At 38.4% G+C, this 22625-nt stretch overlaps 1 protein-coding gene across 2 annotated transcripts in view; it reads right to left on the bottom strand.

The window, feature by feature from the left end:
* Nucleotides 1–13096: 13096 nt before the first annotated feature.
* The window catches only part of gpt (glutamic--pyruvic transaminase), a 29178-nt gene continuing 19649 nt past the window's right edge, over nt 13097–22625 (bottom strand). The window contains exons 2-11 of one of the 2 annotated variants that reach the window (XM_037787581.1): nt 21861–21950; nt 21595–21703; nt 21305–21438; nt 20307–20550; nt 20058–20137; nt 19826–19962; nt 19514–19688; nt 17423–17578; nt 15108–15220; nt 13097–13711 (exon numbers count right to left, since the gene is read on the bottom strand). In XM_037787581.1, the coding sequence (XP_037643509.1) occupies nt 13621–13711; nt 15108–15220; nt 17423–17578; nt 19514–19688; nt 19826–19962; nt 20058–20137; nt 20307–20550; nt 21305–21438; nt 21595–21703; nt 21861–21950 (1329 nt within the window). In that variant the 3' untranslated portion in view covers nt 13097–13620. The remainder of the gene's footprint in view (nt 13712–15107; nt 15221–17422; nt 17579–19513; nt 19689–19825; nt 19963–20057; nt 20138–20306; nt 20551–21304; nt 21439–21594; nt 21704–21860; nt 21951–22625) is intronic. The other variant, XM_037787582.1, reaches the window with a different exon arrangement.

Genomic DNA, 22625 nt, shown 5'->3' with positions numbered 1-22625 from the left:
ATATCCATGCATTTCTTCAATCAAAAAGAGAGAGAAAGGGAGAACATATACAAACACTGGTGCAACTTTGAAGCTCTGAAACGTGACTGCTTTATTGTATGTATTTGTTTGTGGAGTCAGGGAGCTATACTTTATATCATTTCAACAGATTACTTTTTCTATTGATTACATCTCCACAACATGTTATTAGAGCTGAACACAAACAGCTATAAAGGTCTTCAGCATAATTAGGCCCATTAAAGACAAAAAGCTATACTCCTCAAAATGAACCGTTACCCGCTCCTGTGTTTTGGAGAGTGAAGGGAGGGGTTATGGAGGTGATGGATGGGATAAAATCCATGCAATTCTTCAATCAAAAGAGAGAGAAAGGGAGAAAATATACAAACACTGGTGCAACTTTGAAAGCTCTGAAACGTGAGTGCTTTATTTTATGTATTTGTTTGTGGAGTCAGGGAGCTACTTTATATCATTTCAACAAGAATAACACATTACTTTTTCTATTGATTACATCCCCACAACATGTTATTAGAGCTCAACCCAAACAGCTCTAAAGGTCTTAAGCATAATTAGGCCCATTAAAGACAAAAAGCTATACTCCTTTGGCACGTGGTCACACCTCAGTGGCTCCCCGTGTCCAATTTATCACTGGGAGAAAATCTATAGAGCCACTGAAAGGAAGGAGGGAGTCACTAGGAGCTGGCAGTGAAGGATGACTTTACACAAATATACTGATGAAATGACTGAACGCTGAGGCATTTAGGGTGAGATCACTTAATTAATTACCAATGGGAATTCACCAGTGAGTTAAACATCTAAGTTGTTAGTTGTAATATTGGAATATTAGCCTAAATAAGTCATAGTTTTATTTTCAATTATGTATAACATAATCCAAGTAGTAGTAATGTAAAACAGAATGTCCTGTCCACATAAAACTTCAGCAGAGTGGCTTTTTTTTTTTAAAGGTTTGAGTGATGAAGGGCGAATTCTTGTTGAGGAGGGCAGATGATGATGTGCTCATGAATGCAGAGGCTGTCACTAAGTGTCGATGGCACCTCACTGCCAGGTGGAGAGATAGATGAACAGGAGGGGGAAACACAGATAGCCTTGTTTGTTTGGGAGGCGCGAAGCTTTGATTGCAGCCCGAATGAGATTCACAATGAGAGTCACAAATGCAACGGTGTGTTTGTTGAATCGTGATCTCAAAAAGTGCCCTACAGAGCCGTTTACACCATTTAAAAGATAAAGTTGAATGGGCTGTAAATGAATAAATAATAATGAGTTGTATTAGCTACTTTGCAAATATTGAAGATGCTGTTCTGTTAGAAGACAAAATAAATTGTTTAATTGTCATCAGATGTATATAAATGCAACATGTAGATGTAAGAGAAAGAGAGAAAGTCGTACAATAACACAGCCTGTTCATGCATGCCAACGACAAATAACTAAGAAAACCATATTAAGAGAGGGCCAAAACTACACAAATGTGGTAGTATACTGCAAATTATTTAAAAAGGAAAAAAACTAACAAAACCAAAGTACAAATAAAAGAAAAAGAAAGAAAGAAAAAGTGTATATGTTGTTGGCACTTAAAGGGATAGTTTGGGTGGTTTTGAAGTGGGGTTGTATGAGGTACTTATCCATAATAGATGTATTACTTACAGTAGATGATGGTTGGCGTGCCTCCAGCTTGGAGAAGCAGATAGGAGTACCGGCACCGGAGAAAAGCAATACACTGCTGCAACAGGGACGGAAGAAAAACATATATTATCCACCTAACCGTCATCTACTGTAGGTTATACACCTACTACGGATAAGAACCTCATACAACCCCACTTCAAAACACCCAAACTATCCCTTTCAGACAGAAAGAGGAGATATCTACTTAAGAAGAACATTGTCGTTTTTGAAGACACGTCATGGCCTCCTTGATCCATCGTACAAAAGATGGAGGACAGGCAGCCTTCCAAGCTAACAATGCTTTGTTCTGTTGAAGGTAGACCAAATGTTGCCGTGAAAGCTTAGATCTACTGTTTTGTTTTCATATGAGAACTTTTCCAATATTGAGGTCCAGAAATGATTTGAAAAGATGCATTACCAGAACACGGTCCATTGCTTCTGGTGACTGCCGATATCAGAGATGGGATACTATTTTTCTCTATTAAAATTAAAGACTGTATATAAGAAATGGATGTAGTCACCGTGACGCCACCCATTGGTTTTGAGTTTAGCATTTTTTCCGTCGCCATCTTGGTTTTTAGCCGTCGCCATCAACTCCCAGACCGGACAACGCCGTGGTAGCAATCTGTCAATCACAAAATAGCCACGCCCTAAAGCATACCCTGCTTTATGGTCTATTTGACTCTAAATGGGACCATAATTTACTAAATGAACATCAATCTGTATTGAACACTTGAAACTAGTGATTGAGACCATAAACACATGTTTAAAATGTTTACTGAGGTAATAAATCAAGTGAGAAGTAGGCTCATTTCCTCATAGACTTCTATACAATCAGACTTCTTTTTGCAACCAGAGGAGTCGCCCCCTGCTGGCTGTTAGAAAGAATGCAAGTTTAAGGCACTTCAGCATTGGCTTCACTTTTCAGACCTGAAAGTAAAATAGGGCCGATGAGCCACTTTGACTCAAGTGGTGTCAGAGATATTCAAGTCAAGGCTTTGTTCTCATGCGTCTTTTGTATTTGTCTTTGTTGGAGAATAGAAAAATTTGATCTTGAGATATGACCTTTAACTCTGCTATAATCATCATTTTATATTAAAGTGGCAATAGACAAGTTCTTTGCTTTAACTTATCTTTATAGAGTAAATGTTGATTGCACAATTTAATGGCTGCAGGCTATGGGCGGTGCTTGGTTTTTGCTTGACTAAACACAAACGTTCTTATTTTACAGCTAAACAGTACACAACAAGATGTTTCTGAAAACATTTGAGACGAGAAATAGGCATTACAGTTACAGAATATTGATTCATATTGGATCAGCGCTGCCTAGTTTGACCATTTGATTGGAGTTCGCGAGTTTCGCAAGCAGTGATTGACAGCTGGCCAAAGACTTCTCGGCTCTGATTGGTTGTTTTGGTTTGGGCTCGGTGAAATCTTGCAAATGCCATTAGGAGCACCGGAGGACACCGGAGGACACAGATGCACGTGATTTTTTTTTTACCAGATTATCTGTCTCATGCACTACTGTCAGTATATAGTAACCGTTTTATAAAAATAACTTTTTTTTATCATATTTCCTCAAAGTTCCCGACAGCAGCTTTAAAATTTACTTCTTGTTTTTTTAGGTATGGAAAGTCAAGATATTAAAATTTTGAGAGAACAAGATCTCTGTTGAACTAGTCTTGCAACAATGGATGCCAATAATTGAGACAGGAAATTTCAGAGTAAAGTTCCTCTTTCAATTTCCCCTAAAGAAGAAAAAATAATAATACATCTTTATTGTTATGATTTTATTTTCCTCTCAGTATTTCCTGGTTTCATTTAGTTTTGTTTAATTCTTTGTTACAGCTAACAGGAGTTTGTGAGGACACTGCATGTGATCTAAAATACATTATCATTTCTAAAAGAGCACACATTTTCTGTGGGATTGGTGTAAAGTGAGAAATAGAATAGTATATAATAGAATAGTATATAAAGACACACATGCACACTCACACACAGTGGGACATACTGTGGCGGCTATGAGTCAGTGAACACTTGTTAGTGGTCAGGCTCTCTCCCTCCAGTTGGCACGAGCCTCCAGTGACTCAGGGAGACTTGTCGACCAGGAGCCAAAGTGAACAGCAGTGTCAAAATCCACCAAAAGCTGTGGGAAGAAGAAGACACACAACTTGTATCAGAAAGCTTTTCACAGTATCACACCAAATGAATCAGAATGCACATTTTTTTTTTTTTAATTCCTGTTTTAAAAATGTGTCCAAAGTTGACTTTCATCACTCTTTTTTCCAGCACAAGATCTCTTCGCTCACCTCGGCTGCCGTATTGAAGGATTCCTCTGGTGGTGGAGAGCCCTGACAGGTTGTTTTGAGTCTCCACTTCATTTACAACCAGTCAGGCAGGAGTCCTGGGGGAGCCTGATGATTTTTGACATCCGGACAAGCAGATGTTCAGAGGACATGAATAAAACATACACCCCATCTGACCACAGACCGAAGACTTTCAGAGTGTCTAATGAAATATGAGGCGTGATTTCAATTCACAAAAAAGAAATAAAAGATTCCTCTGTCAGATAAGCGTGATGCTGCATGAAATATGTATGGCGTTTATGTAGCCTGACCTGCGTGGCTAAGCAGGGCTCAATTGTGTTTATGACAATCAAAGCTGAGACAGGTTTGTCAAAGGATGTATGTGGTGAATGGGAAAGGGAAACTGAATGGACCAGCCAGGAATATAAACAGAAATATTATGTGACCACTGACACCCGAGTGTTTATCAACTGATAAAACAGCATGTGTGCGGGCCAGCGATAAAGAAGCATGTCCTTCAGTACTTCTCATACCTTCTGCTCTTTCAGAATTTGAGTGTTTATTTTTCTTTTTTGAACAGAAAAGCCAGTGAATAGGCCGGGCTCAACAGTTCAGCTCAGCAGGGGGGGGTAACAGAATGTGTTGCCACACCACCCACTCAAAGCTGGTCCTGTACTGTATTTAAGATGGAAAGGCAATCACAATCATCCAGGGTGGGACTTTGGTTTCATACCGGAGAGCAGGCCTTTCCATTCAAGTGAAAATCAGAGCAATTGTTTTGTTTGATTTCACTATTTGCTTCCAGTTGACAGACAAACAATTACCTGTATTTTGAGTTGTGTGCACGTCCTTGTGTCAGTGTGCTGCTGTTCTTTTCATTTTTCTCTTAACAGTGTGGGAGGGAGGGTTCTCCATGTGCTCTGTTCCTGTGTGGATTGCTGAAAGAATACACATAATTCTGATGTATAAAAATGAATAAAAGCAACAAGTAAGGTCTCAAAATACAGTTGTAGTTAATGCTTTCCACACGAGGGAAAAACAAGACCAGCAAATACAACAAATACAAGATTATTCAGAGCTTCAAGTACAGTTCAGGCCACTCGTAAAGGAACATTTATGGAGCTCCTAACTCATAGATTGCACTTGATAATTTATAACACTATTATATAACACTATAATACTATATAACACTATTTTTTATACATTTTTCTTACACTGTCATCTTTTATTATGTATTGACTGTCTTATTTGTAAAGTGTCCTTGGGTGGCTTGAAAGGCACTTATAAATAAAATGTATTATTATTATTATTATTATTATTATTATTATTATTATTATTATTATCATTATCATCATTATTATTATTATTATTATTATTATTAATATTATTATTATTATCATTATTATTATTCATATTATTTTATTATTATTATAAGAGTAATACAGCCATATAAAATGGAAATACTTTTGGCTGTGGATCTTCTAGCGCCTCCTAGAGGTACTTTTATTAACTTCATTCAAACAGGCCATAAACTATTGCAATATTCCCAGGTTTTTTTTGTTGTTTTTTTTGTTTCTTTTGCATGTTTTCATTCAATTTATCCTTAATTCAACCAGGTCAAAATATCCTTGAGATCTAATGTCTTTTTCAAGAGAGACCTGCCAAGAGGAAAGCATAAACAACACTGCCACACAAATACAAGCATAAACAGGCTAAGATAACAGGTAGACAATATGTAGTTAACCCCAAAGACTGTATTTAGTATGATGAAGAAAAATGCCACAACATTTGTTCTGATTGGTCAAAAGCCTTGAAATCTGGTACAGACACACTTTGGGTAAGTATCTGACAGAACAACTTTGAAATTTTTAGATCATATGAAAAGTCACACTTTTGTTAATAGTTAAAGTCAGGATTTTTCTTTTTTTTAATTAGGAAAACATTAAAATTGTGTTTATTAAATGTTTTCCATATTATTATTTTTTTCTTACACTGCATATGTGTACATTTCTTTGATTTTTAACTTGCAAATTTCCCCCCTGTGGGACTAATAAAGGAATATCTTATCTTATTTTATAAATACCAAATACTTGATTGTGCTCCTTGTAGTTTCTGAGATACAGCCATTTTCTTATCATACCATATGTAGTATTTGGGCACATGGGACTACTGTTTCTTCCTATAATATAATGGAGGAAATATATAATATAAATAATATAATGCAATATAAACATGAATATAATATATTGCAAATACAGTATTCCCATGTGCCCAAATACTAGATATATATATATAAGAAAAACTCACTTTTCAGTTCAACGATTGGACCGATTTTGAACATTTCTTAACATTTGAGCTTAGTCAAGCTGTTCAGAGAACACGTCCCACCAAAAGGAAATTTAAAAATTCAGTTGCGGGCACCGATGGGTTAAGATGCATTAACAGGTATGCTATTAACTGCTCTTATCGCACACACTGTAAAATGTTCTTCTATCAAGTCATTTTTGTCACCAAATTCAAATTTTCTTGAAGTTTTTCATGCAAATCACGTTTTGTTTTTCTCAATTCTGGTGGAGCGACCTGCTTATTTCTTTCAGCTTCCTCCAGAGATGCAACCACTTCAATTTGAACCATTAACCCTACAAAATACTACAGTAAAAGAAAAACATTTAAAATTCTCTTATTTCTTATTACTGTCTTTATTTTTACACAAGGTTGAACAATGCTGCTGTTTGCTATGGTTTACATGTTTGCATATTTAACCACAGCACTATTTTATGTTGCTAATACAATAAAAATATCATGTTTTTCTGTCTGCAGCGTCCTCCAGCAGGAGCTCAAAGCCAAAGACGTCATCGCTCACATGCAGTCTGTGAATAAGAGGTTGAATCATGAGCTGCATCCTGTGACATTTCAATATAGAAAAAGAAATATGAGACACACATAGCCCTGACAATTAGAAATAAACTTCAGTGAATGATGAATACATTGGATAACTTAAGGTTTACAATGGTGATTTTACATTGTCGTGCAGCTATTTTTTACTTAAGTAAAGGATCTTAATACTTCTTTCAGGCCAGATTCAGAGGACTGGAAGATAAACCGTACTTAAAGGGTCAATGTCAACGGTTATATTACAAATTATAGAAATACATCAAATAGCCTTTTGTTATGGCTTTATGTTTGTGAGAAACATATAAATGGAATAAGAAAATATTGTATGTGTTTGGCGGCGTGTGTAACTGTCTCTGAGGAAATGCTCGCCCCTGAATTCAAGGAGTGTTTTGATTGCTCACAATAAAACTTTATGTATTGCAACCTGGAATACCGGATTACAACAAAGGATTATAACAAAACCAAATCCCCCGTTGCAACAAAAAAAATAAGTAGATTGATTTTCATCGAGATGTCAATCGATGCACCGTTTCGCTCACGGCGTCAGCAGGCGGAGTGTCACATTTTCTGCCGATGAGATTGAGCGGCAGCGAGGGGCTTAGTGGCAAATACAATCGAGGAGTGTAAACATACCGAGGGCCGCAAGAGGCCGATCAATGCCTCCAGTCTGGGATTGATTAATTACCCCAAGAAAGAGACTGAGGTGTGAGGGCACCAGAGAAACCTGATCAGAACAAGATTTATCACCCAATCTCTGTATCATCACTCCCTCCCTCTCACTCTTTTCTCTTTTCTTACTTCTTCTTTTTTTTTTTAAACTGCCCTTCTCCATTGACTGGCTTGAGTGTGTCATGTGAAAGTGACTTCTTAACATGTCGTAGAGGTTAAAATAAAGAGCGGTAACCTACATTTTAAAGGGATGCTGCAAATATGACCCGTTGAATTATCCACTTGAATACCAATAAGGGCTATAAAACTCACAGAGATCAACAAAGTACCAGACGATAAACCGGCTATTGAATATCAACAACACATGAGGAGGCCCTGTGATAATATCCAAGCAAGGGATTTATTTTGTTAGCCGAGAGATCTTTTGAAAATATGTGTCGTAAACTCCTTGAATAAGGAAATAAATATGAAATAGTGCATTAAATAAGTTACATAAAATTAATTTCAGATTTGACAAAAGAAAAAGAAATATATATATTTTAACAGTTTAACTATTAATTCCCAAACTTTTAGCCAAATGTTCCAGTACCATGAGAGAGTTCATTTGTATGTTTGTTTTCATGGAATTACAGTTTACAAGGTCAAAAATTAACTTTGACATTTCATTTCTGATATGCAGCCTTCACATAGCCTACTAATCTTTATGCATTGAATTAAAGTAATATTGGCTAGCCCCGGCCTGTGAACTCGTTGAACTCGGCCGTGAACGCAAACATTTATGACGTATCATTTCCGGAGCGCAAACAAGGCCTATGGAAAGGAGGCTGGGTCACGCGTCATATCTCCGGGGGTATAACACATGCGCAGTAAAATCTCGTTTGCACTCGCCGAAATTGAGCCACGACGCACGACCGCAGCTTCAGTTACACTGTGCATGTGTTATACCCCATACCCCAAGACCCATGTCCGCCCGTGACCCAGCGTCCTTTCCATAGGCCTTGAGCGCAGAGTGTCACCCTGGGGTGTCACCCCACCTCCCTGGAGCTGGCGCGCCCCTGCGGCCGCAGACACACCTGCAGCTTCTGCTGTGCTCCTGTCTTCTGTTCCATTCTTACAGTTTATCAGGACTTTTACATGTGACTTTTGTTTTTATTATGTAACGGATGCAACTTGAAATGTAACAAACAATATTCCGCAGGTTGGTGTTTCTCATTAGTTTCCCTTAAATATATTTTAAATATTATTTAAATATGACCTATTGTCTGGCTCCTATTTCCTCTTAATCTATAGTTTTGGGGTTTATGTTTGTGTTTCGTACAGAAAATACAGTTCCTCAATGTGATGAGGAAAGATTAACTCTTATATGGACACAAATCAGGCTCTCATTCAGAAACAACCAGAACCAATCACATCAGACATTTATTTTTCTTTTGTCTGCAATTATACAACAACTAAACCATTGTGTTCAACATAGTGATTGCAACAACAGAGTTTAGCTCATAAAACCACACTTCATACCTTCCAGAAAACAATGCGGCTGATGATTGGAGACACTGGTGGCTCATCTGACTCCCTTACACTTCCCACAATGCACCAGATCCAATATTTTGCTGCATAATGATAACATAGAAACAGACCTAGGTAATTTAGTATTTCTGCAGACTTCATTGTTGCTAAATCTGCAAAGTTGTCCTTCGAAGAAATTTTGGAAATCACAGACATATCTTACCCAACACTACTCTGTGTTAATCCGCCTGACATGATAAACACTCAGAGTCATTCAAGCAAAAAAAAAAAAGAAATTAAACAAAAAAAAAATGCAAATCATGGTAAGAAAGACAAATCCTCTATAGCTTCCAGATTGACTGTACTGTCTTTCAGAGGCTCAGTTTTAGAGCTAATATGAAGGTACTGATATCACAAGAAACTAGAAAACATTAAGGAGGCTAAATAACGCTCCAAAGTTAGGCTAACTTTTGGCGAGAAAAAACTGGCTTGGCCATTTTCAAAAGCGTCCCTTGACCTCTGACCTCAAGATATGTGAATGAAAATGGGTTCTATGGGTACCCACGAGTCTCCCCTTTACAGACATGCCCACTTTATGATAATCACATACAGTTCTCAGTTATTTTCACCTATTCTAAAAATTACATGTTTGAATATTTCTGCATACTGGGGTCCCTTAACAGTCTTGGACTTGCATAAATCAGGCATCACTGTAAAGCTGAGCCTCTTGTGGACCCAAACAGCCCAATTATAGTCATGTGTGATGATGTTAGTCCCCATAGTAGCCATTTCATTGTATTGAGACCATTTTTTAAAATGTACTGTATTAACATTACATTTAGTGTATAAAATGACCTGTGGTGACTCTAGGATAATCACAGCCTCATGAAACTTTCCAACCACAAACTACAGACCTAGGGCATTCTGAGGATGGATGGCTTTCTTAGGTAGATTAACAATAAGGGGGTTTCTGAGAAGTTTCCAGAACAGAAGTGCTCGTCAACCAAAAAATGCCTTTCTTGCAGAAATCTCCAAATTTCAAAAGTTTCTGATACCAAATCACAGCATGACTTATTCTATGTTGTGTCTCAAAGTCTTGGTGACTTAATGTGGTATTTTGGAGGGATTATTCATTATTTTTTTATCACCTTTTGAGTGGTGAAAATGGTTAAACTTTGCACCAAATCTGTGTAACAAATGGTATCAACCCCAAAATTGCTGCAACAACTTATGAGACATAATAGAGCATGGGGACGGCCATCATATACTTCTATCGTAATGTTCTAAGCCCTTATACACAATTTATTTTAATTAATTATTACTATTATTTTCTGATTTATGACTAGAACAACTTGACACACAGTGCTGAGCTGCATCTTAAAACTAATCTTTGGGTTTATCAGCTTTCAGATGACGTACACCACTTCTATGTGACATCTACTGTTGACCTGCTATCTCTCCCTGAATGTGCTCCCTAAAAATGACAAAAATTGGTCTATGAAAAAGAGGAGGGGAGTGGAAGAGGTTAACCCTCCACTTTTTAACCAGATATGTATTTAAAAGTAAAAAATAACCTGAACAGATTAGCCATTTTTCTTGGAATTGGAGGGGTGGTTGGTGTTTTATAAGCTGATTTAATTATTTCCAGTATGTTAAAATGTGATTACCTTTTTTATCCATTTTAATGATAAATTCCTGTTTAAGTTGACAGTGAAAGTTTGAGTGAAAATAATTAAGATATCGAATACCTTTGGTGTGAGTCTTTTGTGACGTTTTCCGTAGAATCACCTGTCATTTCCAGGCTAAATGCTAAATGCCAGCCAAAATTAAGACTTGAACCAGCTAAAAGACTCTTATGGTCATAACTATCCAAACAGACGTAATAATGAACACAATATAATTGTCAACTCATAAATGCTGCCCAGTCTCAATAAGCTGTTCAGGTCAGTTTTATGGATCTCGTCATAATAAGACTGTACCCAGTGAATAACGACCAGAGTCTTTCTCATAACCAGGACAGCCGCATGACAGCGCTGCTGCCTCCTGATGCATGACTGTCTCTCTGTCGCCCTACATCCTCACCCGAACTAATGGTGACCTTTGATTCCCAAAAGATGTCAGGAGATGAGAGAGAAAGAAACGCAAACGCACCCAATTAATTTAGGGTGAAGAGGACTGGAACGTGTGAGCGCGTCATGCTGCATGAGTGAATGGTGAGGAGCTCCAGGAAAGACAAGGCCCGGTATAATTAGGATTCAGGAGGCCCATTGTCAAAGATAATTAAAGCTGACAGCCACTGTGGAGTAGAGAGGAGGAGAGCAGAAAACATCTCCAGACTACATGCTTCACTTTAACACTCTTTCTACAGATTCTTCCAACCTCTATTCCTCACACACACACACACACACAACCTGCACTTACCATCCATCATCCCAGCTTGCTCGGAAACTGCATACTAGGCAATAAAATAGATGACAGATTAATAGAGACAATAAAGGCAGTAGAGTAGAGCATTCTGAGCCAGAAATCAAGCTGAACAACATTATCAGAGGTGACAGTTTCAGCAGACAGTTTGCCCATCTCACAGATGTGTGTGTGACATCTGAAGAGCAACCTCACTCTTTGTTGCTAAAGTTCAACGTGTCTACTTAACTTAAGCTAATAAGGAGTTCAGCCTCTCCTAATGAGAATTAATCCATAAATTGGTTTATTGGCACACAATCTTTAACTGTTATACCCTTCTTATACAAACATTAATGGCTTGCTTGTTGAAATGTTATCAATTTTTTACGTGTAAACCGGTTTAACTGCAGTAATGTTTATGCAGGATAATAGCACATCTACTTCTTCTTTGATTTCCATATTTTTTTTGTCAGTTTCTTTAAAGCTGCACTAATCAATGTTTTTATATATAAACAATGGATCAAATGATTATGTGTTATGTGACTTTCTGAATTATCACAAAATGATGTGTTTTCCCTCAGCTCTACGGAGCATTATAGCATAACTTGTTTACGTTTTACAACTTGCAACTTTAATGTTTTGAAGCCTCGAGTTCTCTGTTTTGGCCGTTGCCATCTTGTTTTTTTGCAACCAGAAGTGACAACTAACAACTAACAACCGAACGCTGAATAAGACATTTCTAGGCGACCAGAATGTTACAATTAACTTTTATGTACTGGGGTGATTCTAGACCCTAATGAGAGCGTGACATGTTCAGTTAAGGGCGTAGGATTCGTTTAAAAATTCGCGGGTCTCAGAGGTCTCAGAGGTTGCTTTATCGTCTGTTTGATGCTAAATGGGACTATAAAAAAAAAAAATAAAAAAAAAATAAAGAAATCAGGTAATGCAGCCCAGGTCAGTTGCCATAATGAAATCATCATTAGGCGACCTCTATTGAGAGCAAGTGGAATGGGCGCAATGTTCATTTCTTGACTTTTGTAATAAAACCACTTCAAGTTAAACAGCAATATCAATCACAAGTTTGCTAAAAATCATACACAAGCTACTGGTCATACCAGACCAAGCAAGACTGTAGCAGCAAAATCGCTGAGTCAACAAGGGTGCGTTTCATTACTCATGAATTCAACTTTTCATTTGTTAGAGGACAAATTTGTATGTTTTCTTTCTGTCAAACATTACAAAACGTCTCACTTTAATTTAAACCTACTGTTTTCTTAAATGAGTAACATTTTGTGAGTGAAATATTCTCCTTTGGCCTTAAACAGTGTGATGAATACAGAGATGATTAATCACCGTATGTTTATGTTGCACTGAAAACTGAGTTTAAAAAGGGACAAAAAAATCTGTTTTTTTTGGGTTTTTTTCAAACTGTTACCAGACCAGAGAGGTAATAATTTCCTAATCCCTCCCTTAATGAAAGTATGAAGATCTGAAGAAATACTGTTAATTAATGCATTTGTGACATAACACCTTGAATGTGGTATTAAATAGAACCCTAGTGCCATAACAGTTTTCCATAAATTATCACATATAAACTCTCAACACATCTGACAGCTCTTTCTAAAATAACGAGACATAACATCGACTATAACATTTATTTTGATTCTACAAAATCATCTCTGAATCATCATGCGAATGGGGACTTTTCTGCATATTGTCCCCGCCAAGTACTGCCTGTGGGAATGTAATATTGTAACCAGTTGTACGCGTACTAAAAGGTTTTAAGCAGCATTATCTTTTCCTTCAATTGTACCTTTGTATTTTAGCTGTATTCACATAGACAATCTATTTCTCATTTTCACAAATACACAGACCTACAGTACATAACATATCCTTCAAAGTTGAAACCAAACTTTACACACGTTTCTGAATTAATTTCTTCATTTCCAGTTTTGTTTTCTAACACAAAGCAGTGCCTTGTGTACCGTCTGTGAATGTCCCAAATGAGATAGCTGGAGAGGCTTAAGTGCGTCGTCACAGAGACCACCAGAGCCGCCGTAGGAAAGGCACTTATCAGTGACAGATAAATTCTGATTGGCTGAGTTCGTTTGGTTGTGGTTGGGGGGCTCCTCCCTCTGTAAATAGGAGGAAGATATGTGGCAAATTAAGAGTACTGCTGTGTGAATTTCTGGTGGAACTCCTTGACTTTGTTGAGCAGGATCGTCAGCTTGTCTGCCGGCGGCAAGATGGTCATTCTGGGACGGAGAAAAGAAAGACAAACATTAACTGTGCAACTGAGTGATGCAACGACAGCGGAGTTAATGATTAGAATGGATTTCCGCTTAAGAATCATCCCGGAAAGTAATTCAATTACTAGAGAGTGCAAAGGGTACATTTAGAAACGACTTCCTTAAAGCCCTTTTCAAACATGGAAAACATTACATTGATGTCGTTTTGATATTCAGACATAGACGACCTTACGTCAATGGCTGCATTCACCTATGACAGGACATTTATGATAAGAGTCACAATGCTTAATAATTTATGTTTTGTTTTCTTAACCTTTCGTGACTTTTACATAAAAATGACTCATTCAAATATTCAACCAACATATTAAATTGCAGTCAGATTAATGTTAAGAGATGATGTCTGAAAGGGGCTTTAGTGCCAAATTCACATTTATTTCACAATAAAGGAATCAGCATAAGACATTTTGGCCAAGGCCTTTTTAGTGAGAAAAGAAACAAGTTGAAACAATTAGTTGATTAATCAATTAGACAACTGTCAGAATATTGATTTGAAATTGTTTTGATAATCAAGTATTCTTTTAAGTAATTTTTTAAGCAAATTCTACTGAATAAGTGAATATCTTTGGGTTTTGGACTGTTGGTCAGACAAATAAAGAAATTTGAAGACATCAACTTGGGCACGAGGGAACTGTGATGGGCACTTTTCGCTATTTTCTGATGTTTTAAAGATCAAACAATGAATAGTTTAATTTGAAAATAAATGGGCAGATTGGTCAATAATGAAAATAAGGGCTGTCAATCAATTAAAATCCTTAATCGAATGATTGTCCATAATTAATCGCGCTTAATCGCACATTCTGTTCAAAATGTACCTTAAAGGGAGATTTGTCTAGTATTTAATACTCTTATCAACATGGGAGTGGGCAAATATGCTTGCTTTATGCAAATGTATGCAAATGTTTATTATTGGAAATCAATTAACACAAAACAATGACAAATATTGTCCAGAAACCCTCACAGGTACTGCATTTAGCATAAAGAATATGCTCAAATCATAACATGGCAAGCTGCAGCCCAACAGGCAACAACAGCTGTCAGTGTGTCAGTGTGCTGACTTGACTATGACTTGCCCCAAATTGCATGTGATTATCATAAAGTGGGCATGTCTGTAAAGGGGAGACTCGTGGGTACCCATAAAACCCATTTTCATTCACATATCTTGAGGTCAGAGGTCATGGACCCCTTTGAAAATGGCCGTGCTAGTTTTTTCTCGCCAAAATGTAGCGTAAGTGCTAATATGATATGATTGGTACACATGGATTCCTTAGACTTTTCTATTTTCATATGATGCTAGTATCTTCACTCTAGCTTTAAACCTGAGCCCGCCACAAGTGTTCTGTACCTGAAGTGGTAGGTTCCATCCTTCTGACCGAAGCCGCTTCCCGGTACGAGGCAGATCCCCGTCTCCTCCAGCAATTTCATGCAGTAAAACATATCTGGCAGCTGACCTTTGTCCTAACAGAGAGGAAAATAAATATTAATGTATGTAATGTAATGTTCTGTTGGCATGGGACTATTTCAAGTAGCAAGTGTTTGATCAAGAATTAAGCTACTTTTGTATGTGCAGTTTAGCTGTGACGAAAACGGTGTAGCGCTGTAGCTATATTTGTAACGGAACACTGTGACTCACAGTATAGCCTTCATACTAAAAGTACTGCATGTGCTTTTTTGCAGCATTCCCACTTCCAGCTGCTTTCTTTCTTATTTTCTTCCACTACATTCTGTTTTTTCATTCATAACTTAAATGATGAATTATGAATGAATATTAAGGATTTTAAATTTTTATAAAATCAAATCCATTTAAAGCAGAATCGGACTAAATGTAAGCAGAAACAGCTGAACTGAGGATCTCATCAACAGTTCATTCCTGTACTTCCATAATAATCCTATAATATCTTACAAAGAGTTGTTATTTTTTTGTGTGTTTTCCTACGAATATCCAGCAACACGAGCGATGCCTGCACCTACGCAGCCCCTGCGGTGTTTAGGCAACAAAACTATTTAGTTAGGTTTAGGAAAAGATCGTGGTTTGGGTTAAAATAACTACGGAAGTGGCATTACTTAAGTATGGAAGTTATGTGACAAATAAGTCAACGTTGACTTCCGAGCCCGACCTCCTCCCTACGCAGACTTTGTTGCTCTTTATACTGCGTCACCTGTCCTCTCACACAATTACGTGAATTACATACAATTTGATTACGTGGGTTATATACAAATTATAATGCATTACAGCCTGATCTTTAACATAAAAATAGATAATAATCAAAATGAATTATGAAGTGTTTATATTTCTGGAAAAAGGCTCCTCAAAAGCTCTTCAACTTAATATGTTTTTTACTGTGTTAATAATTATGTTATACAGTTTCATGGCAACATTTTCCCCCTTTTGTTCATATGTTTCAGAATGATTTAGCACAGGTGCCCTTCAGAGTTCAAGACATTTTCTTTGGCTGTAGGCTACAAAGATAACTGAAGGTTGGTGTAAATAAAAAAAAAAAAGAGAGGAGTACCAATTTGAGGTGAAATACATCTGAAGTGTCTTCCTCTGGATCAAAAGCTTTTATTAAACCTTTTTAAAGTGTTCCCAGCCTTAGAAGTAGCTGAGCATTGAGATCAAGAACAAGCTCAATGGGCCTCTCAGCAGCTCTATTTAAACTGCCAATAGAAATGTTGAATGTTGCTAAAGAAGCTCCGTCTTTATGCATTGTTTTTTAGGATAAGCAAAGCCAAAAACAAAGCACAGCTACAACTGTGTGATCCAGATGGTGAGCCGAGTCACTGGGATTGATCAGGCGTCAGCAGGTCAGCTGTACTCTGACCTTATCCTCTGTTAGGATAATCAGATCCTCAGTGGCTCGACTCATCGGCCCTCCCTGAAATTCCTACTGAGCAGTCGACCTGAGGACAGCACTGAAACGACAAGCTATTGGAAATCATTTGTTCCCCTTTAGCAAACACGGAGGTGGATGCACCGTGTACTGAACCTGGTTAAAGAGTTATTTAATCAAGCAGAGTGTAAAGTGTGAGATGTTGGTCTTATGCGCAGTTTCGCATATTTTCTGCACGTGTATTTAATGCCAGCGAGTGGAAAACGAGTATTAGTGGATCGAGGGCAGTTGAGGACATGGAGGAAAATAAGATTGATTGGATTATATTCACTACAAGTATAAAACATTACATGTCCCTTATAAATTAAAAAGAAAATACCACTTATTTGTGAGGGAAATGTCTTTTAATAAATGATACCTGACAATGAGTGATATATTTGACTTCTGTGACTACATACAGATGCAAAAAATCAAGCATTTTTACTGTATAGATTTAGAGATTTTCCAAACTAAAAGTCCCTAGAAGTGTATGATTCACCTTTTTCCCATGGTCTAGTGTTAAAAGAGTGAACAAAAGTCGCAATGAATTGTAATATCGAATCGCTTACTTAACTTAACTTAAAAATCACATGCATATCGTATTAGCACCCAAGTATCGTGATCGAATCGGGACATAAGTGTATCATATCAGCCCTAATAAGTAGTGGATTAGTGAGAGGGATGAGTAAAGATCTTGTATAACTATCTATTTGTTCCTCAACAATGCAATTCCTTGAAGCGACAACACAATCAAACTTGAATAACTTATGAGAGTATGTTTAGGACTGACCGTGGCCTCTTTGACGGCCTTTTCAGGGATGGCTATGCGAGGGAAGGAGTACATGGCGCCCTGCACAGGATTGCAGCTGATGCCTTGAACAGTGTTGAGAACCTGCTCTGTAAGCTTGGCCTTCTCTGCTAAGGCACTTAAGGTTGCTGTGCGCTCCTGGATGAGGGAGAGAGAGAAGAGAGAATAGAGAATAAAGAATAGAGAGGGACGGGAGACAAGAAAGTAAACCAAATAGAGACGTTACTAGAATCAGAAAACAACTGCAACAATTTGTAATGCATGGGAGTGACTGTACCAGAATCATTTATCTCAGGTTGCAATCCCCTGTATTGTTAAGGAGGACTGGAGAAAGTCTTAGCCACAAAAATTATCTTTGTAAATCCTAAAGCAGCGTTTAAAAAATTCTTGAAAGGGTTATGTTTCCGCACCATTAAGTCGTGCCCTGCCTTCTTTCATTAGTTGGCAGTAAAACTTTGCTAACAAAGTTTTCTGCTTGAATTTCTCCAGACCTCCTTGACCTCCACGAGACAGACGAATGGTCGTGCCAGACGTTGTACCAAAAGTGTAAACAGAGATCATCTAAATGCCATGAGGTAAACAAAGAATCATTTTTACGTACAAGATGATTTCGCATCATTATGACGTCAACGGGGTTTTCATAAGTCACTTATGCTACCACATAAAAACTTTCCGAAGCAGCTTTGTGCGTGGTGTGACTCGCAATACAACACCATTGTGATACATTGACCATGATAATGGTCAAGTTAAAGGACCAATATGTAATGTATTTACTGTGTTAAATCATAAAATGACAATGACATGTCATCATAGATTAAGGAAACGTGCTAAATTGAAATACTGGCTTTTCTGACAACACTGCTACAGGCAGTATGTTTGTCCTTTGAAATTTCCATTTCAGTCTGTGACGTCTGTTTTTGTTTTGGTCGGTGTGATCCCGTCCACTGCCCATTTCAACACCCCGTGTTGCCACATATGAAACAAATTGGCACGCAAACAGCCTTCTGCAGCCATGGAAGCAAACAAACAAACTGGGTCAACAGAGATAACGTTACATTAGATTCTACCCGACCTGACCCTCGGCACATTTCTCTGTGGTCCGTGTGCAGCTGGGTTGCGAGTATTTGAGACACACTGTTGGTGAAGTCATTCAGACTACTGCTGGCCAGAGGTTAACGGCGTGATGCGAACACACAATAACTGCCATCAGTCACACCGGAAGAGCGGACGGGCCACGGCTCCAATGTTTTTAATTTGGACTGCAGTGCCCGATTTGAAATGCTTGCAGTCAGTATTAAATATTGTTCCTTTAATGGTAAACATCTTCCATGAAATGACAAACTTATTTTTCATAAAACAATAATATAAAGGAATATAAGTATAAGGGATAATGATGCACAGCGACCCGGTCATTGTTGTGAAATAAACCCTGACCCTGAAGTGGTTTATTTCACAACAATGACCCGCCAGCTGTATATTATCCCGCTTATTACACGGCTACTTACTTTAGAAAATCTATTATTTGACACCATGGCAACGGTCTGTTATACATAGCAACGGTCTGCTATACATAGCAACAGTCTGCTATGAAGAAATAACTGGCCATAGAACGCCGTGATTGACCAATCAGAATCGAGTATTCAACAAAGCTGTGTAATAACAGGATATAATGCATTTGCACTGTATTATAAAAGTGATTTCAGTTTCACCAAGATTTTAGATAAAACTGTGTGTAAGTGCAAACAATGGCATGTAACAACATGTACATGTACTGGACATTATTCTATAAAAGTTAAGCAGCCATAAACTATCAAAAGGATGAACTGTCTGAGGACAGCAAAGGAAGGATACTCTTTAAATATTGTAGTATTTCAGATTTTTTCACTGTTTTACAATTAGAAAAAACTCAAAATAGCCCATAGTCCACAGTACGGAGAGCTTATTGCTAAGAGAATGTATAATATATTGATACCAGTGTCAATGTATCGATAATGTACTGTAATCTCTCTATGCATATTGCAATATATTGGTGTATTGATTAATTCTTCTGCTTGTGGGATGTAGACTCTGTACCTTGATAAACTTGTCATATGAGGGTTCCCCTGGCTGAGGGGGGTTGACCACCAGGTCCATTAGAGCCTGTCCAGGAACAGGAGGACACAGACGGACAGACACCAGCTTGGTCAGCTGGGCCTTCACCTCATCGTCCATGTTGATGATCTCCATGTAGCCTCCACGGAAGCCACACCTGAGAGGGAGGGAAAACATTAGGATGTGTGACACACAAATTATGTAAGAAAGAAGACAAAAAAAACAGAAAGAGACAGAAAACACAAAGAAGTAGTCGGGTGTATCCCCAGCATGTGGTAGAGTAAAATGACTTACTCTCCCATGTAGCATTTGGAGGTGGAGTGGAAAGATGCCAGCTCCACTGTATCTGAGTACTCCGGCCCCAAGTCAAACAAAACCTTCTTAAAAGAGTGGAACTGGCAACCGTCAGCGTACACATTGTCCTGGTACACCTGGGAGATGGAGACACAATGACAGATGTCACAGGGAACAGAAAATAATAATGAAGGTAGATGTTAAAAAGAGATGCAGGGAAACACTGAAATACCTCATCAGCCATGAGGAAGAGACGTTCCCTTGCTGCAAATCGGATTACGTCCTCGATGCACTCTCTGCTCTGAACCTGACCTGTGAACAAGAAGGAGGCTCATTAAGAAGAGAGGTTTGAAGTGTCTGGTTAGCCAGACGGTTATGTCCATTTGCTGCCATCTAGTGGCTCTTTTAGTAGTGCATGAAAAGTGTGGTTATTCAATCTAGTAACTTTGACCAAAAGCAAAAAGAATGAAGGAAACTTTACCAGTGGGGTTTCCAGGGTTGATGATGCACAGGGCTCGGGGGTTGCAGTGGCGCCGGGCTTCATCCAGGGCACGCTGCAGCTCACTGATGTCCATACTCCAGCACTTTTCCTCATTAAGGTAATAGTTGATCTGCACAGCGCCCAATTCGGCCAGCGCAGCCGAGTACAGGGGATACTGAGGTATGGAGATCATGATGCCTGTACGGTCCGCGCCCTCGCCACACGTCAGCAGCTTCAGCATGGTCTAGAAGCGTAGGATAGGGAGGTCAAGAAAGATAGATATGTCAGCACAATAGTGTTACCTACAAATTTAGAATTATACACAGTAGCTTTGTCTGCATGATACTCTATAGGCTACATATTTGAATAAAAAGGAAACTGGTGGACTTTTCCTGCACTGAATTTCAGATTCGTGCTGTGTTTCCTGCATGAAACCGTCACTACAGCATACAGTCATAAAGAACACATCGTGCAGTAAGTTTGATGATGGTTGGGAGATATGGTCAACAAAATAGAAAAGAGAAAACATTACTGCTATATAAAATAGTGCTTATTTTATTCTGTCTTTTCTCAAATCTTTGCTTTTCTTCTCAGACAGTTGTGACTCATCAGGACTCTACAAACTTGAAATGAAACAGTATGAATAGGAAACAATCATTCTTATCTCATAGATAGATAGCTCATAGACAACCTCTGACAAGGCCATATAAATAAATAAGAGTAGAAAGGTCACTGAACTATTTGCTATGGTAATTTAGTACAAAAGAAAATGGCGATTGTTGTTAGTTGTTATGGTGACAACAGAACCCACATAAATGGGGCCGTAAAGTGTGGTTGCAGCTCCCGGAGACAAAATTACATCTGTTTTGTCAGTTCAATATTGTAAATAAATTCCCCGCAAAATGATCGTGACATCAGGTAACGTTTAAGTTACAAACGTACATGATTAAAAGTACAACGGAAGTACAAAGTCACTTGAAAGGAGAAGTGTTTTGTACCATAATGCCATCGCTGGCCCCTGTGGTGAGGTAAATGTCGTCTGGGTCGCAAGGCACACCGCCATCTCTTCGCTCAATGTAGCGGGCCACATCCTGGCGCACAGAGTCTATGCCCTGACTGGCACTGTAGGAACCTAAGGCAGATTTAAATGGAGACAATACAAGGTTGCTTGAACTTAGAGCTTTAACATAACAACGCCAAACCACCAGAAAGCATCACGTATAAAGAGAAAGGTGATAATTAGCAACTGGGGTTATATAAAGCTTATTGTACTTGCGCAGAAACGTACCCATACTGTTGCCTCCGCAGGACTGAAGAATGCGGCGTGCTCTACTTTTAGCATCCTCTGGGAATGTGTTGTCATTCAGCAGCTCGGGGTAGGAGCACAGCGCCAAGACCTTGAAACCAAAGGGAGGTGGGGACATTATACAAAACCCTGCGCAGGTTACAGTATTGACACCAAGCAGGAAGAAATGTGTTTCATAGACACTGACAAGTCAGAAGGGAGGTGCTATATTTAGATGAGAGGCTGGAGGGGAAAGATTAGGAGCTGACCTGTCGGAAGAAAGTGATTGGCTGCTGGCCCATAGCATGCGCATCGCCGATGTTGGCCTTTATGACCTCGACAAAAGGCTTCTTCATTCCCTGCAGAGCATAAACACAACATACAGGAGTTATCATACAGCTGAAGAATGGAAAAAAAGTGTGAACAAGAGCAATTCTTCACTTTGTACACAAGAAATAATATTTTCTGAAATGTCCACTAACAAACCTGACTAGATTTGTTAAAAGGGAATGGGGTTGGCTGCAAACACCCACTGCCCCTAAACAACGTTGACACTGTGCCCACACACAGGCCAAATGCATACATATATTTTCCATAAACATTCATTCCACAAGAGGCTGAGAGGCCAGCAAATGCTGAACACACAGCGGGTTTGGTAACCACTTGGAGGGATGGATTAGATTTGCTGTTGGTTGGACTGAACCAGTGACTTTCCGGCACTGAGGTGTATAAAGAAATAGTGAAAATTAACAATATCAACCAAGCTCAAATGCTCAACTAACTATTAGCTTTGCCATCTCGTCTTTATCATGTCCCAAATGTTAGGCTTTCTGGTAAGGATGCACCGATACCGCATATCAGGACAATACTGACACAAATAGCTGGATCGGATATCAGTGACAATGGGGCCGATCTATTCAATTAAATTCTATGTTTATATAATATACAGTATACATTATATACTGGAATTTGAATTCCATAGTTTTGACCAATTTGTTGCTTCATTAAAAAGGTTTAAACTTGAATCTAATTCC

The sequence above is a fragment of the Sebastes umbrosus genome, chromosome 12 (genome assembly GCF_015220745.1).
Source record: "Sebastes umbrosus isolate fSebUmb1 chromosome 12, fSebUmb1.pri, whole genome shotgun sequence".
Taxonomy (NCBI): domain Eukaryota; kingdom Metazoa; phylum Chordata; class Actinopteri; order Perciformes; family Sebastidae; genus Sebastes; species Sebastes umbrosus.
This window is presented reverse-complemented; position numbering and strand designations above follow the sequence as displayed.